At 32.7% G+C, this 17680-nt stretch overlaps 1 protein-coding gene across 1 annotated transcript in view; it reads right to left on the reverse strand.

The window, feature by feature from the left end:
- Positions 1-110: 110 nt before the first annotated feature.
- LOC148303175 (lysosomal-trafficking regulator-like) overlaps positions 111-17680 on the reverse strand; it is a 55856-nt gene continuing 38286 nt past the window's right edge. Inside the window, exons 40-49 of the mRNA XM_088270393.1 lie at positions 16216-16477; positions 13077-13230; positions 12845-12985; positions 12046-12260; positions 10369-10524; positions 8858-9044; positions 7618-7754; positions 6745-6992; positions 5566-6051; positions 111-5110 (exon numbers count right to left, since the gene is read on the reverse strand). Coding sequence (XP_088126519.1) covers positions 4975-5110; positions 5566-6051; positions 6745-6992; positions 7618-7754; positions 8858-9044; positions 10369-10524; positions 12046-12260; positions 12845-12985; positions 13077-13230; positions 16216-16477 — 2122 coding nt within the window. The 3' untranslated portion in view covers positions 111-4974. The remainder of the gene's footprint in view (positions 5111-5565; positions 6052-6744; positions 6993-7617; positions 7755-8857; positions 9045-10368; positions 10525-12045; positions 12261-12844; positions 12986-13076; positions 13231-16215; positions 16478-17680) is intronic.

The raw sequence follows: 17680 nt of genomic DNA on the forward strand, positions 1-17680 counted from the left end.
CAAATGGGAAAACCAGGTGGGAGGAAATTTCTTTTCATATACTCTTCACTTTTTCAGTGTGTTCACTTGATAATTTCTTCAATACTCTTGATAAAAAAAAGGCATTTCACTTTAAAATATATTATTTATTTATGATTAATAACAAAAACACCACATACGTAAAATTTATAAGAAAAATAACATGATGAACATAATATGCATTTTCACAATACGCATAATACAGTATATTCAAAATTACTCTTCTTTATACTGATTTTGCCAAAAGAATGCAATTGAAAAATTCAACACCAAAAGAGTTACACTACAGTGATATCAATTCAATTATGAAACTATTTTTGACATTAAAACACTAAAAACAAATACAAAAGAAATACAGTTATAATCATTGAATATCAAAAATGAGGTTGTCTACTGTTGTGTGAAACGGTCAATACTTTGAGTATTTTTAAATATATAATTTATAAAAAATATATGTATGTGACTATTGCTTCTTCTTTTTCTTTTTTTAACACTTATTCACATCCAATGGAGAAAAGAGCACTACATCATATTGAAACAGTGTTATCTTAATTGATAAATATTTGAAGGCAAGCTGATCACTGCTGTGCTTCAGGTACCAGTCCCTGGTGATATTATTAAATATTAGAGTGAGCAGATTCACCCAATAAGTTCTTCCAATAGATTTTAGGGACTATTGTAGATTATTGTAAAAAAGGACTCATCCTTTCTTCCATTAGATTGTCTAGAAAGTCATGTTGAACTTTAGCAACAGTTGACTCAAGAATTTTATTTCAGATACTAGAGCCATTTACACATACATACTTTAATTCTCATGTCGTTTGGCTAGCTGAAGCTAAGGTTGAATTCTAAAAAAAATATGATTTGTTCAGATTTGAAGATTTTACAAGAGTAAGTTGGAAGTGTGAGTATGCAAACAATTCAAATGTGTACTGTTGGCAATTGGACAGTTTAAATAGACCCATAATCCAGATACATTGAAGGCCGAGGATAGAATACAAAAAGTCTTAAAAATTTTAAACATTAGAAATACATAAAAATAAAAGTAATAATTAATCAATAATTAACATGATACTGACTAACGCCTTTCTCCTATTGTTTGTGTTCCCACAGATAAATAAGAAACAGTTGTTACCTCCTCATCTTTAACGTCTTAAAGACACAACTCTCAAATTTAGGTTAATTTTACATACGGTGTTTGGTAATGATGTTGAGTGCGTCGAACAATATAGGTTAATAATTTATGGTACAATTAAGCAATTAAATGAAAGATACAAAAATGGATAGATATTACTACAAAGTGTCTGCCGAATCAATTAATGAAGTTGTGTAAAGCTTCTAGAATAGAATTTCTGAATAATCATTTTATAATTTTCATGGTGTATACACCAATATTTATTTACTGCCATGCTATCATATAAGCATTTTGTTAGAAAATAGGAATCAATAAAAACTGTACCCTGGGTTTCATTTTCGGCACTACCAGATACACCACAACCAGACTCATGTTTCAAGTTTTTTTTAAAAATAATTTATGTAATTTTTTTTATCTATTAAGCTCCTTTATATTTAAGTATATATTTGGAAAAGACATGTTGCAAATATGTATACATAATTTTTTTTTAATAATGTTATATTCATAAGATTGGTATCATAAAACAAAAGTATCCGTAAAACTATTTTATTTTTATTTGGTAAAGATGAGATAGGTTTATTTATAATAAATCTTATCTCTTATTTATTAAATTCAATATGATACACCCTGTTTTACATCATAATAACTTGTGTCAAAATTTGGCCAAATTACAACACTTTTGTTAGCAACTGCTACCAAAGTTTTTTTTATAAATCCCTTTAAGAATGAAATAATCAATAAAAGTAAAATTTACTTATAAAAATTAAAGTCGTAAAAAAAATTATACAATGTTTTTAGTGTACTTAAATCTTTGAACGTAAATACAGGATATGACCGCACAAGAAGTTGCTACTTTGGTTTTTTTTCGATATCTTAATAAACATAAAGCAGTTATATTAATACAATGTAATGTCTGGATATTAACAGATCTTACGACTTGTCTTACAGTGCAACCATCCAAACATTGAAATTTAACAGTAAAGTAATAGAGTTGAAACCTTCACTCAAAATATTGTTTGTAAATTAACCAGTCAAATAACAAGTACATATAAAAATGTTATCCAGCGTTTCCTAGTATGTAAAATAATTAACCTCTAAGCTGCTCGATTTCGAGTGTCAAACTTTCCGTCCCGTGCTGGATTATTTTACATTACAATATTTTTGACAAAAAAAGTATATTTTTGCCTATTTTTTGTAGTGAAACTTTCGGATATCCATCATAGATGTTCACAGTACACAATGCACTTTACTTATTATGTTTTTATGGTGTATTTACACGAAAATATTAACATTTACGGACTCGCGGCCTAAAGTATGGCGGCTGTATAGAAGACGCGGCTGTCGTATCTGCGGAGCACGAGCCGACCGGAAGTATTCACGATAAAGTTGACACTAAATTAAAATAATTTTGACATTTTATGACAATAAATCAAAGAGAACTAATTTATCCATGCCTCGAACCAAATTTAAGTGCAAAAAATTATCCATAGGTGTTGATATAAGTACGTAAAGTTGAAAAACGACTATGCATGCGATCCGCAGTCAACGGTACTTCTATAAAAAACGACAATAGATGCAATCCGCAGCTTACGGGTTAAGAAAGAATCTCAAATATGAAAATAAAGGTTCCAGTTTAAATTACTTTACTAAAAAATCAGAAAGTGCAATGAAAAAATTAAATATATATAAATACCGTAGAACGGGGCAACTTGAACTTTGATATGTTACTTGAGCCCAGTACATTAAAAATATTTAGATCTGTATTTGGTTTACAATAATGATAGAATCGACATGATTAATTGTTTCCCTGACAGGTGACACTTATTGTCACAATATGTTCGTTATTGTTGAGCAAATACAGATTTAAATCTCTTTTTTGTACTGGGCTCAAGTAACACATCAAAGTTCAAGTAACCATGTTCTACGGTACTGAAACTTCGTCCAAAACTATCGTCCAAAAGTAATAAAAATTTTAGGTTTTTAATTAAGCGTCTCAAATAGTTATTTTATTTATTTATTTTTTTACAAAAATGTAAATAATATTAGTATATAACCACTCACCAATTGCATGTTTAACCTCGGCTCGTAACGCATGTCTGTGGTAAAAACTTTAGTGCATGTTGGTCTTTGGGTCAACCAAAAATCGCGTGTGTTAAACATTTTGTGTAGTTTTAAGTGTATAAATGGTGCTATGGTGGTGAAGGGTGGTATTGTTTACATACTGTATTAGTGATTGTCCTGACAAAGAGACGGGTACGTCTCAAAACCGGTAGACATAAAAATCTCGGTGAGTGGTTATATACTAATATTATTAACATTTTTGTAAAAAAATAAACAAGTAAAAATGACTAACCACAAAGTAAATGCTTTAATTATTAATAATATTAAGAATATTACTTATTTTATATTACATGCGGACGAATCAGAAAATAAATTTAACACCTTTGTTAACCCATATGTGGTATGTATGTAGGTAAATTTAAATTTTATACATAAAGTTTGGACAAAAACACTACGGTTTATTGAATATTTCTATCAAAAAGTTGATAAAGCACTTTGTATAGTTATATCACCACAATGTATCACTCTTGTTAAAGATATTACTTTTTTTTCCTGTTTGGACTACATTTGAGGTTTAGGACCAAAGTTTTGTGAAATTACAGTACAAACAGTTTACTTAAAAACTTAGTGTTTTTAAGTAACCGTTTAAAAAAAACTTCATGGCAATCAAAACAAATGTATTATTATTATTATTATTATTATTATTCGAAAAGTGAGGATTCATATAAAGTTTAAACTGTTTGTAATTCATTTTGTAATGAATGAAAACAATTTGCAGTAAGAGATAATTTTAAAAAAATGGCACTTTTTTTACATTATTTATTTTTTACAAAGTCATCTCATGTGGTAAGTAAATTACATGCACAGTTAAATAATAAAAGTAGAAAAAATAAAATGACACAAATAAAATTTACAGATTATGACAGTGACGTGACGCCTATAAATAAATAATAAAACATTATACATATCACTTTGTGGGCATGTTGATGTATGTAGTTCTCCAAAATTAAATGTTTCATAAATCTTAATACTAGGCACTTATGCATAACAACGTTCTTATTTTTAATAACCTACTTTTCAATCAAAACATTTTTAAAAACTTCTAATAAAATATATATGTGAATATCAGAAGTGGGGTGAAATATAAATTATCAAATTCCATAGATGAAACACAGAGTAATCTATAGATTTTTATCACATTCTCTCTAGAGACAAAAATTAGTTCAAAACCCGATTAGACCATAAAGAACAAACAAAAAAGGTACAATAAAACAAGCTGCCACGAAAATGAGTACCTTTAAGCCAATGTATTTTACCACATTATTAGTGCCCTGAGAGTGATATTTTGTGCGAAAGAGTGAGCGTCTGAAGACATGAGTGAAAAGGATAGTACAAAGTGTCAAAAAAGGTGTGCTTACTCTTCGTTTCATAGAAAAAGGTCTAATTCTTTTTTTTTTTAATTGTATGTACTAAACCTGGCATCATTCATGTGATACTAATTGGTAAAATACTTAAAGGTATCCGTTATATTTTTTGTTGTTATGTTTTAGTCAGGGGGTGTACTACAGAAGAAAATTATATTTTATTTATTACATAAGGCAAAATTAATAGAAACGCAACAATTCATTATTATTATTAAAAATGATACTAAACTCGTTAAAAGCATTGGTTAAAAAGACAAAACAAGAAAATGAGAATATTTAAGAATATTTAAGATATTTAAAATATTTGAAAATGAAGAATTAATGGTGAATATATGTTTATTGGAAGATAGATAGAGAAGTCAGGAGTCGGAAATTGGGAACCTTCCCGGCTACACTATTTCCTTCCCAAACCATGATACAGCCATCGGCTCCCGCTGCATACAGGTGGTGAGAGTCGTGACTGTAGGATATACTGGAAAAAACGTTAAGAATGTACATACAATTCTAAATGTGCTTAAATAAATAAATACAAATATTGTCCTCACAAAAAGTATGAACAACCGTAATGCCCGAACAAGATTAGTCTTTCAGATCCCCAGGTGAAACTTTACTAAATAAAACAATAATTACTTTGAACATCAAAAACAATCTGACTTCTCCAATGATGTTTTCACACAAAAGATTTAAAAAAAAAATGCTAGTAAGAGCATAAAAAAAATATAAAAAGCTCAAGAACATTTTTTTTTCTTTCACATGAATTGAAATTGTTAATCTCATTAGAAGTTTTCATTATTTTATCAACCAAAAGTATGAATTTCTTTCTAAACATTGCCATGGATCAGTTATCATTTTAGTGGAAAACTGATATTTTTTCCCTTCAATTTTAAATTAACGACCTTTAACAAAATAATCAACATGAATATTTACCTGACTAATGGATGGGTATAATTGGACGGCACAAGATGAGCTATCGGCTTCAAATCCCACGAAGAAAAGAGCCTTATCGCTCCTGTGTGTAATCCAACAACTATAGCATTGACGCTCACCCCTTCAGGTGCATTGGAATAACACACGCAAGTCACCTTCTCGGGAATCTTCATCTCTGCCACAAAGACCCCGTTCACAGTGTGCACTCTCAGTTTAGATTTAAATTTTAAGAGTGGCATATTCTTGGATTTCATTGTTTGCACTTTCTTTCTATCCTTTTCTGAAACTTGAGACGCTTCACTATCGTCGGTAGTTGATTTAACAGCCTTTCCGGCATCTTCTTTACTTTTTTCAATACTCAAGTTACTCTGAAGTGATCTGGTGCCAATAATTTGATGCACGGTGACAATGTCGGAAAGGGTGTCACTTATGCACACATGCGAAAGTGGGTGTACATTTTTGGGAATGGTTCTGATGTACGTAAAACTGGAAAAAAAGCAAAATTAATATGAAAATTAGTTAAAGCATTCAGAAAAGAATTAAAATCATAATTCTGAGAGAAACAAGATTAAATAAATATTTTAAATAAAAACTCATCTTTTAAAACACATGACATAATATTAATTGCTCAATAAAACTCTATGTAAAAAATTTAATGAACATGTATTAAAATTCCTAAGCTATAACTCATACATAATTTCACTAGCAATAAGAAGAATTATTTTCCTTTCTCTAAATACATAAACATAAAGGAACTGGTAACATTATAAGCTAAAATAAAATTCAAAATGATGTTTTCAAGTGTTTCTCAAGTATGTGAATGGATTCGAACCTCACATGCAAATGAAAGAGTCTCTGCCCAATAAAAGCTTTCCTCATCCCACCATAGATGTCTCTAGTGGACTCTCACAAACTGCATTTTGAGTTTGTTCAATATATCTAGAAGTTTCTAGAATTTGAGTAGGGTGGTTGTCAATCATGGGTAGAATTGGTGAATGTTGCACGTGTGTAAAGTGATCACTTTAACTTTCTATGATGGTCATAAGCCCTGTAAATGCCCAGAATTGCATATACTTCTTTGTCTATGTTGAGATGTCCAAAACAATGTACAAAATCTCATTCGGTTGCGGATAAAAGATGTAATTTCTTCCATTGGAGCCTTTTTAAAGAGATGCCCACCTGTGAATGTCCCACACGATGACGATCCCATCCTGGCTGGCGCTGACCGCCACTCCGAAGGCGGCGCAGACGTGTATGGCCACGATGGGGGCTGCGTGCCCGAGGAGGATGAGAGGGCGGCGGGAGAAGGTGAGCGCAGGGGGGGCAGAGTTCACGGGGGCCGGCGGGAGCACCACGATCCGACCCGACTGCAGGCCGAGCCACAGCCCGCCCATTCTGCTCTCCACGCTGTGGGACACCACACAAAGCTGGAAAGAAAAATATTTAAAAAACAAATACTAAATTTAATTAATACTTGTTTTTCCTGGCTCCATCCCAACTTATCGCCTTTGCAAACTGTCGAGGTCAGCTCTACTCATATTCAGGTTGAAGGTCCTGAAGATGAACATGAATTTCCCTCTGCTTCACTTTGCTTGCCCCTGGAATCCCGCAAGCTGGCCCTGACACATTATCAATCTCTGGATAACCAAGAGAAGAATCACCCTCGCTGCCGTTTAATTTGTACCATGATTAAAAAAACATATCACAATATTTTCATACAATACTTTCGATAATCTCAAATTCAAAAAATATATTTAAATAAAAAATACTATTCATTTCAAATTTGTAACTAGAAATATCAGTACAAGTGGGTTTGTGAATCAACTCACAGCCTGAGCTGTGTGGGTTTTGTTGGTGCCCGTAATTAGTGAATGTATCATCAAAAAACATAAACTACATCTGCATTTGAAAAAGTGAGAATCATTAAAAAAATATATAAAGTATTGATTTTATTTAGTCCACACACAAAAATAAGTATGTACATAAAAGAAGAAGCATTACCACAATAAAATAGAAATGAAGAATGGATATGTATACAATTTTAGTATTTACCTGATCAATGTTGTGTATTTGGAAAAGGGGCTCCGGTGGTATTTCCTTGCGTTGTTTGATTCTTATGATTCCATCTGAGTGGCCCCAAGTCACTACTCCTATAGTTCCAATCATGTTGTTTCCAAACATAGTGAGACCTAATCATTCCACATTATTACTATAAAATATAAATAGCAACATAATTCTAAGGAATTTTAAATGTGAAAATAGAAGAAAAATAAGAGTGACGAGAATATTTTTAGCACCAAATCTCAAAGGCAATTAGATTTAGTACTGCTTTGATTAAACACAAGAGTACAATACGATTTTTCCAAGCGTGTCTATATTGTATTACGTATGTATAGTCAGGCATAATAATTTTGTAAAATTTGGTTTCAAATAATACATTTAAATTTGCGATATGGCAAAGCTATTAGGATTCCCAGAAATATCTCCGAACAAACAAATATTCCCAGATAAACAATGTAAAGTATTTTATGGGTTCTATGAGTATAATTTGTTGATATTTATATACATGTAAGAGCGAAATTAGAATAAATACTCTCTTTGATGTTAAATTGTTACTTTTTATCTGTCCATAAAAAAATTCTATATCTGTCCAAAAAAAAATTTTTTTTTAAGCTGTCTATACAGATATGCAGATAGACTTGTCACTTATTGAAAAAATCTCTTAAGGAATATGGGTGGGACTTATAAGGAATATAGGTGGGATCGTTAAACATAAACAAAATTAGTCCCAAAGGAGTATGCACAAGATGCTGTATCCGTGTTTATACTTCAACCCTTTACGGTCCCCCAAAATTAAAAAAAAATCAAGGTAGTCAGTTACATTCCAATTGGAATAAAATCTTTTGTACTCTGCTCCACATACTGTTGTAATAGATGTGAGTGACAAAAATGTAAGCTTGGAATTTAAATAAATAATACTTTTGATGAAAAAAATGTTGAATAACATCCGACATGGGACTTAAAAGCAAAAAAAAATAGATATTAAATTCTTACAAAAATTACATTTAAAATCAAAATAAAATATTTCATTTTGGCAAAACAAACAGTTGAGGGAAACTAAAATCAGCTACATATCAGTTATATTGCGTGAATTGATTGCGATTACATTTGTATTCGTAATACTAGTAAATTTTTAGTTAATCCATGATGTTGTGAAAAATATAATCAAAATTTAAATGTAAAAAAAAAGCCTTAAGAAAGCCTAAAAGTAATTTAAAGGAGTCGTCATTACTTTTAGAGTATGTGATGAGCAGCGTGGTGCAGGCAGGTACCCCGAGCACCTCCCCCGTGAGGAGCGGCACGAGGCGATGCGGCGGGGGCTGGTAGAGGCGGCTCCACACCACGGCGGCGGGCGCCTCCTGCGGGGAGCCGCAGTAGCTGCCCCAGCGCAGACCCCGCACGCTGCTCAGAACCTCCAGCTGAAAGAAACACGGCCACTTAAAATAAACATCGATTCGTTGGTTGATTCGACAGCAGCAGCTTGTCTAACTTTCATGAGCTTGAGCAGGTTCACAAACCAGAGTGCCTCTAGCCCAAACCAGAGTGCCTCTAACCCTTGCTACTATTTTTTATTAACCAGTTGTCAGTTTATCCCGAGCGTGACTCGCGCAAGGAGTTGGTGTTGTATTGATGAGTCTGAGTGCTGCTCGGACAAATCGTATTCTAACTTGGTGGTATTGATTTGCCCGAGCCAAATATATTTATGTATTTTTTTTTATTGACTTACCTGAGCAGTGTTAAGGTAGTCTTGTTTCAAGTTGTTTGGTGATTATTTTCTCGCCAAAATTTGAATGTTTAAAACGTTTGTTTGTTATTAAAACGGTTAGTGATCTCAGACAAACGTGTGATTGTGTGACTTAACCCTTACTGGTCCAATGTCGAATCTCATTCGACTTAGATTTTTTGCTCTTAGGTCCCATGTCGGATGTTATTCGACATTATTTTAATCATTAGTTTTATTTATTCAAATTCCAAGCTTACATTTTTGTCACTTGTATATATTACAACAGTATGTGGAGCAGAAGACAAAAGATTTATTAATATTTAGATTTATTAATAAATGTCTACCTAGATTTTGGGGGACCAAGAGTATCCAAACTCAGGTGTTTTCAAAGCATTGTTGCAGCTACAGTCAACAATCATCTTTTTTGTTTGTTTGTTAATTCTCATACTACACTTTAGATCATAGGTTCTCAATCTTATTTTGCCCACCGTCCACTTTGAGAATATTATTTTTCTAGTGCCCTGCCTCCAATCTTTTTACTCATCTGTCACGAATCTGAACAGCTATTGACATAATTATATTCAAATGTGTAATAACACTATAAGTACACTGTACATTCCCCTCCTGAAAGTCTCAAACGCCCACAAGGGGGCATTATCGCCCATATTGAGAACCCAAGCTCCAGATTGATTCTTTGCAGCAATTCTTAAATACGTATGATGTTCACTAGTTGCCAGTAATGTTTTGTCATAAGAGTATCAGAGGTTGAAGATACTCTTCCCACCAATGAGTATACCATCTGTCCAGTTCTTTTGGGCTAGCTTCATTATTGTTCTGTGTACATGTTGAATGAGAAGGGTGACGTAATATGTACATCTTTGGTGGACACTGCCGCTGGGGTGTAGCGGAAGTGAAGAGACTCTGTCCACTATGACAGAAGCCAAACTATTTTCATATAAGGTTGTGTGTGTGATATCAGTGAACTTATAATATTAAATGATTATAATATAGGAACTCACGGAAGGTTCGGGAATATGTTGCAAGTCCGTTATAGAGTGAGGATGAGGCTGCTTCAGCAGCTGCCTTGGTGTCTGTCCGTAAGTTCGGACCATCGTCTCCCATGCTTGTCTTTCCAGGTCATCTTTTATTATGCCCATGTCGAAACCATAATAAGTCTAAAAGAAATTAAAATGAACATAGCTATTAGAAATAGTAATTAAATTTGATTTATTGATTTGGCGTTTAATTTTTAGAACTCCATATTAATTTATGAATTCATTTTTAAGTCAAACACAGATTTTTTCAGTCTACTAAGTTGTATTTTATAAAAAACACATAAAAATTAATATTGTGACAATTGTTTCGCTTAGTTATGGCATTTTAAAACGAATGTGAAGATTAAATGGACTGATTGTCCTTATGTAGCTATACAATTCTATGTACTTAAGTGATAGTTTTAACATGTGCAGCAATAATTTATGGGAGACAACAATAATTAATGGGGGATGTAGGTTCATACACTTATATTTATTTCCTGGGAAAAGAAGAATCTATTGACATGGCAATTTGTGAGAGATTAATGTTTTTTAACCAAATACAATTGTTGGTAATATTATTTTTAAGAATTTATATATGTAGATATAATTGTATTGCAAATTATTAGTTTATCAATAACGCATCATGCAAGCGTTTACATAGAGAGAGATGATGTACAATAACAGTCTATTTAAATATGTTTTGCAATGGTGAAGATATAAGGTTGGTTGGTTAAAATTTGGATCGTTTAAATTAATTAATTTCTAATTACTCTCTCTAAATTAATCTCTCAAATAAACCAATTCCATTACATATTGAGAGCAAAGGTGGAAAAATGAATATATTAAAGCAATTAGAAATTAACAAGTATTTAAACAATCCTAATTTTAAAATTATTAATGAACAAACCAACGTTATATCTTCACCACTGCTAAACATATTTAAATACTGTTATTGTACATCATCTCTCTCTATGTAAACGCTTGCATGATGCGTTATTGATAAACTAATAATTTTTAGTACAATTATATCTACTAAAAATAATATTACCAACAACTGAATTTGGTTCAAAAACATTAATCTCTCACAAATTGCCATGTCAATAGATTCTTCCCTTCCCAGAAAATAAAAATAAGTGTACGAACCTACATCCCCCATTAATTATTGTTGTCTCCCATAAATTATTGCTGCACATGTTAAAACTATCACTTAAGTACCTAGAATTGTATAACTACATAAGGATCGTCAGTCCATTTAATCTTCACATTCGTTTGAAAATGCCATAACTAGGCGAAACAATAGTCACAATATTATTTTTTTGTGTTTTTAATAAAACACAACTTAATAGACTCAAAAAATCTGTGTTTGATTTAAAAATTAATTCATAAATTATATTTGATTCTATCATCTTTTGGTTTCTTGAACATTACATTTTTTTTAAATATTAATCTCCCTTTCATATTCCACTACTATACTATATATGGCGGTCAGAAAAAATATGAGTCATAGAATACTATATATATTATGGGACAGAGTGGCTAGTGGCTGATGTTCAACATAGTGCAATGTAATTTTGTCTTATGCAGACCGCAAATGATCAAAAATATGAGACATAGGGCGGAAAGTGCAACAATTTAATTATCCAAGCTTCTCATACTCACTGCAGGATGGAAAACATTGACTGCATCAACAGCTGCTTGCCCGGTCTGTTTATATCCAAACACCAAATCTATCCAAAGAGGCAGATTCTCTCTGGCGTAGGCACTCTCCAGGGCCTGGCGATTGATGAGAATAAACAGGCGGGCGTTCTTGGCCCATGGCGGAAGCTCCACATCGTTCACGACTACTCCACATTGCCTGACTCCGAGCTCCAGCCCTGAATAAAGAGCAAAATAGAAACATTAAATTGCATTTTAGGATTTTGCTACATTTTGCCCTATGTTCGTACCACTCATTGATCAATCATTCCATTGTATTTAAATGTTATTTACATGAACAATACTTGATATTGGATTTTTTTTTATTTATTAATTTGAGTTAACAACAGCAACACATAAAACAAAAACATTGAAAGGATATACATAAAATAAAGCCAATTATAATTAACTACAGAAACACAAAAAAAAATTAGTACAAAAGATCTAGTAAATGAATTTGAGAATGTATGTGAGGGCGAATGAGCATGTGTGAAGTATGTAAGAGGTGTGTGTGTGTGAGAGAGAGAGAGAGAGAGAGAGAGAAATGATTTACTGTAAACCAAATCAAAAATGAACAAAATCGACATTTGCATAACTTGAAATCCTGACGCTTCGATCTCAGCTCCGACTTTGTTTGGAGGATAAACATAAAATTAAACAATCCTTGTGTATAAGGTTCCCTATATGTTGATGAAGTTTTATCGGAAGCAGCAAGAAAAACAAATAATAAAAAAACAGCACTGCTTTTTGAGACAGATCTTACCTTCGGAGTTGCATAGAAAATGAGGAAGGCAGAAGAACTCAGGAATTAGTTCTTTAACATCAGTAGTAGAATCGCAACTTGTTAGACGCCATGTTGTTTGCAGAGAGTGGAAGGTTCTGTCAGGTATATCAAAATTATTATCTAAAAGAAAAAACATTGGTTTTATTATAATGAGAGATGGGGTATCATGGAACATATTTAAAAATTCAATAGGATTAGTTTTTGTACAAACCTTGGTAGGTAAGGAAGAGTTTGGTGAATGGTGGCAGTCTCACGAGGAAATGTAGAACTGTACCGGAATTGGAGTAGTGTGATCCGTAATGATATGGTTCTTTGTTAACTCCGGATATAAGGCACGACCCTTCCTGTCTGGCTTGCTTTAAATACTGAAAGAAATTATATGTGCATCATATTTTTTTAGTACTATACCTCCAACCATTGTTAACTTTGTGCTATGGTGATATAACACTCTCTTTATCATTCATCGTTCACTTTGTGTAATACCACTTTTATTTTTAAAGTGATGTTACACAAAATGAACGAAGAATGATAAGGAGAGTGTCAGAATAAAATAAATAACCTATAAAAATAGTCCTTGTCCGCCTCCATAGTGTAATGGTCAGCACGCTCGGCTACCGTTCTGGGGGTCCCGGGTTCGATTCCCAAGGGGGTAAAATAAATATAAGTGATTTTTTCACTGTAATATTTATTCGATATTATTACCGTGGACTGGTACCTGAAGCGGAGGGCTGATCACCTTTCCTTCATGTGTAAACGATCAAGATAACACTGCGTTTATATGACGCAGTGCCCTATGCATCATGGGGGTGCGGATAAGGGTTTTATTATTATTATTATTATAAAAATATAATTAAATAGTTAAAATAAAACTTTGTTTTAAAATCAGATTGAATATTTTATTATACAGTAGAATCGCGATATAACGAAATCCAAGGGACCAAAAAATATTAATTCGTAATAACGAATTCCCACATATAACGAATTTTTTTTAAATCATACTTAGTATGTATATGTTGCACGCCGTTGCAAAAAATGTTGCGCGGCTTTTCAAAAAGATCGCAAGTTCTGCAAACAAAGGAGGAAGGGGGCCATAGGGAACTGAATACCTACATATTTTCACTTGTTTTCTTATTAACCTTACGGTGATAAAAGTGCTGCGGGAATCGATGATACTCGTATGTATTTTGTACACAATATGAGAATGTGATTTTTAAACCGGAAAAACGTAAATGTTCCTAGTTGCTTTTACTGGCCATATTTAAAGTTCAAATATAACAATTTTGTAATGTTGGGTCTGGTAAATATGTATCTGAAAATGAGAATAATAACATCAAATATAATAATAATAATATCACAAGTAGCCGCCAAAGCCGAGAACGAGAACGGCTTGCGCGCTACTGACGGCCAGTGTTGTCAGACGTCAAAGAGTAGTTTTCGATATTGAGATTGAGAAATTTTTTTTCCAAAATTTACGCGATGAATTTTTTTTCGCCGTCGCTAAAAATTTCCTAAAACCGTTGAAATTCCGTTATAATCCTTCAAATTCCGTTTGATCTCTTTATTCCTTCAAAATCCGTATAAAACGGACAAATTCGTATTTGTCCAAATTTGTCCGTCATATTTAATATTCCTAGTTGCTTTTATTGGCCATATTTAAAGTTGAAATAAAACAATTTTGTAATGTTGGGTCTGGTAAATGTTATTCATAATGTCATTCATTTGCAGCGACGGAAATAAATAATTTGTAAAAAAATCGGGAATCAAATCCTAACATAAAATCGTAAAAATACACAAACGTTTCTGTGTTTGCGCGTGTGGCGTGCTTTGTAAGTATGCGTGCATGTCGTACGTCGTAACACGTTACTCCGCTAGTCCAATAGTGTGCAGATCGTCTTACCCGACACTACGCCCCACTTAGGGCGCTTGTCCACTACCCGAAATTCCTTGTAATTTTACTGTCCGGCACGTCAGTTAGCGTTTTAAAATGACGATTGGCTTGGATTGGCTTCTGCTTTTGTCCATCTTTCTTCGGATCAGAGCTCTTGATCGGTGCGTGAACACGTTGCGCGTAAATTCGATCGTAAAATCGTCGTTTTAAAACGCAAACTGACGTGCCGGACGGTAAAATTATTCCGTGTAGTGGACAAATGCCCTTACGATGTAGATAAAAGACGGATGCAATTTGAGGATTATTATTGTCAACAGAATCATTTCATTGAGATAAAAAGACGGATTGTAATTTGAGAATTATTATTGTCTACCATTGAGATAAGCAGGTGGACTGATTATGGGAGAGAATATATACTTTAGAATTTTTATGGCCTACAGAAATAATTTCATTGAAATAAGAAGAGAGATTATAACTACGTCGCCTACTTTCAAAATCCGCCAGATCCATGTAAGTCGATTTTACAAAAAAAATCCAAATTCTCCGGATAACATTTATGTTTCAAAGATTTGTCTATCTTTATATAAAATATTATAAAATAGAGAATTTTCCCATTTTTTTGGAAAGTTTTTCAGTACTCAAAAAAAAAACACGAGACACAAATCGATAATGACGTCATCTTAACTTTTGACCTATCTCCGCTCTCTGATTGACCGATATGGGTCAGAAGGCAAGTTTCATGAATATATCGGAATTTGAAATACAACGTTGTTTTTAAGTATTTTTTAGCGGGGTTTTCAAGTATTTAAAAATTTTGAACAATAAAACCCACAACTGGCATTCCGATAGAGTATTTATTTTAAAATCTTATAAAACTGGATCTAGCGGGTTTTGAAAGTAGGCGACACAACTAAAGAATTATTATTGTTGAAGTAAATCATTTCACTGACTCATTGACTCTAATTACTAATTACTCAAGCTGATGGGATATTGTATTGAATTACTTTTAAAAATCGCCATAAAACCATCCGCATATGGTGCGGCGGCGCAGCTTTGAAATATTTTTATCTTAACATTTTTCTTATTTCGGCGCGGCGCCGCGGCGGCGCGGCTTTGAAATATTTTTATCATAACATTTTTTATTTGTTATACATTTACTTAAATGTATTGGCATTTTTTCGTACGGGACAAAAGTGATTTTGTTATACATAATAACGGGATTTCGTTATATAAATGCATTTTCGTATGAAAAATTAGTTTTAGGGAATAAATTTGTTTTTTTTTTCGATATACGTCATTTTTCGATATATCGCGATTACTTATATCGCGATTCTACTGTAATTTGATTATTATGTCTACCGGTTTCGAAGCTAACCGCTTCTTTATTAAGACTGATTAATACTATGTATATAGTTGTATGGACACATATTACATATAATATGGTACGGACATTCAAACTCACATTGTAATTGTTGATATAGTGCGTTTCATTTTTCTTGTTCTGGACTGCCATTGGCTTCCTCAGGTCCCTGAAAGAAGTGGGCACTCCTAGGTCCAGCTTCTCGGAGACGTAGTCCGCGATGATGAAGGGGAACACGGGGTACTGCATGAGGTCGTTGTAGGTCCGCCCTGCCCAGCCGTTCAGCAGCATGAGGTATTCCCAGTTGGTTATCACCCCGTTTCTCCATAGATTCACACTCTCCGACAGGGTGTCAGATTCATATCTAAAATAACATAGTAAAATTTCTATGGAATAAAATACACAACAGAGTTCACATAATCTTGGATGAGCGATAATACATGTTTAAAGAATGCCTATTCTATGCATATGCATCCTATTGAAAACTTTTTTAAAGAAATTAAGATACTAAAAAAGAAAATGGTTATCTAGTTCCAGAATCAAAAACAGCCATATTTGCTCTATCCAACATCATTTAAGTTACAAACAATTATTTTTTGTAATTTTTGTTGCTTTTTCTATTGTATTACAAAATTAAAACTCACAATTTAAACTAGCTAGAAGAGATGAGTCTATTTTAACACTAATTTAAAAAATATTCTTTGCTTGATATAGCATCAAATTGACAAAAAAATATCAGCGGTCCGATATCTGATTGGTCAGAAACATTGATTCTGATTGGTGATCAGTAATAACATCTGATTGGTCAGGAAAAACAATCTGATTATAAAGTTATGTACTTTCTGATTGGTCATGATATGGATTCCATCATTGGTCAGAGTTATGTAATAATCCTCAATTGGTCCCATTTTCAACCAATCAAATTGGACATTGTTTTTCTTCCTTCTAATTTTAAAAGTAACATTAAAAAACCATCATTATTGACGTAACAATTGCTCAGCAAGATTTTTAGTCCTTACTCAGAAGGTGCTGCTAATAAGTAATTTTTTTCACACTACCATAGACAACAGGCCTGCAACCTTTTATTTAGTTTTGCGTTTTCAATTGAAATTTCTCATTTCTGGGGGAAGGAAATTGCCCTGGGAATCTGTGGGGAGAAATAAAAATATATTGCCCACTTTCCAGCCCTTCAGAAGACCCTCCCAGTACCTAATGAAGGACAGTACCATCCTTATTGGGGACCTATGCTATAGATGAATAAAAAATTGATTAATATTCACAATAAATTTTTTATTGTGATCTATACAAATGACGAAATGTGAAAAAAAGGGTTTTAGAAGTTTTTAAACCATAATTGTTTTTAAAGGTACTATGAATATGATTCAAATTGAAATTAAATTGTAAATGTCGGTATTACAGATAATTAAAGCAAAAACACAATAAACTATGTTAAGAAGTCCATAGATATCGTAGTCTTATTTTTTTTAAGGGAATTGAACATTTTCTTGAATTTTAAATAAGCTTGAACACAATATTACACCCCTGTTTAATTAGGATTAATTTTGTT

This window comes from Brachycentrus maculatus, unplaced genomic scaffold, assembly GCF_059751285.1.
Source record: "Brachycentrus maculatus isolate JH-2025_06_01 unplaced genomic scaffold, ASM5975128v1 h1tg000382l, whole genome shotgun sequence".
In the NCBI taxonomy this organism is placed as follows: Eukaryota; Metazoa; Arthropoda; class Insecta; order Trichoptera; family Brachycentridae; genus Brachycentrus; species Brachycentrus maculatus.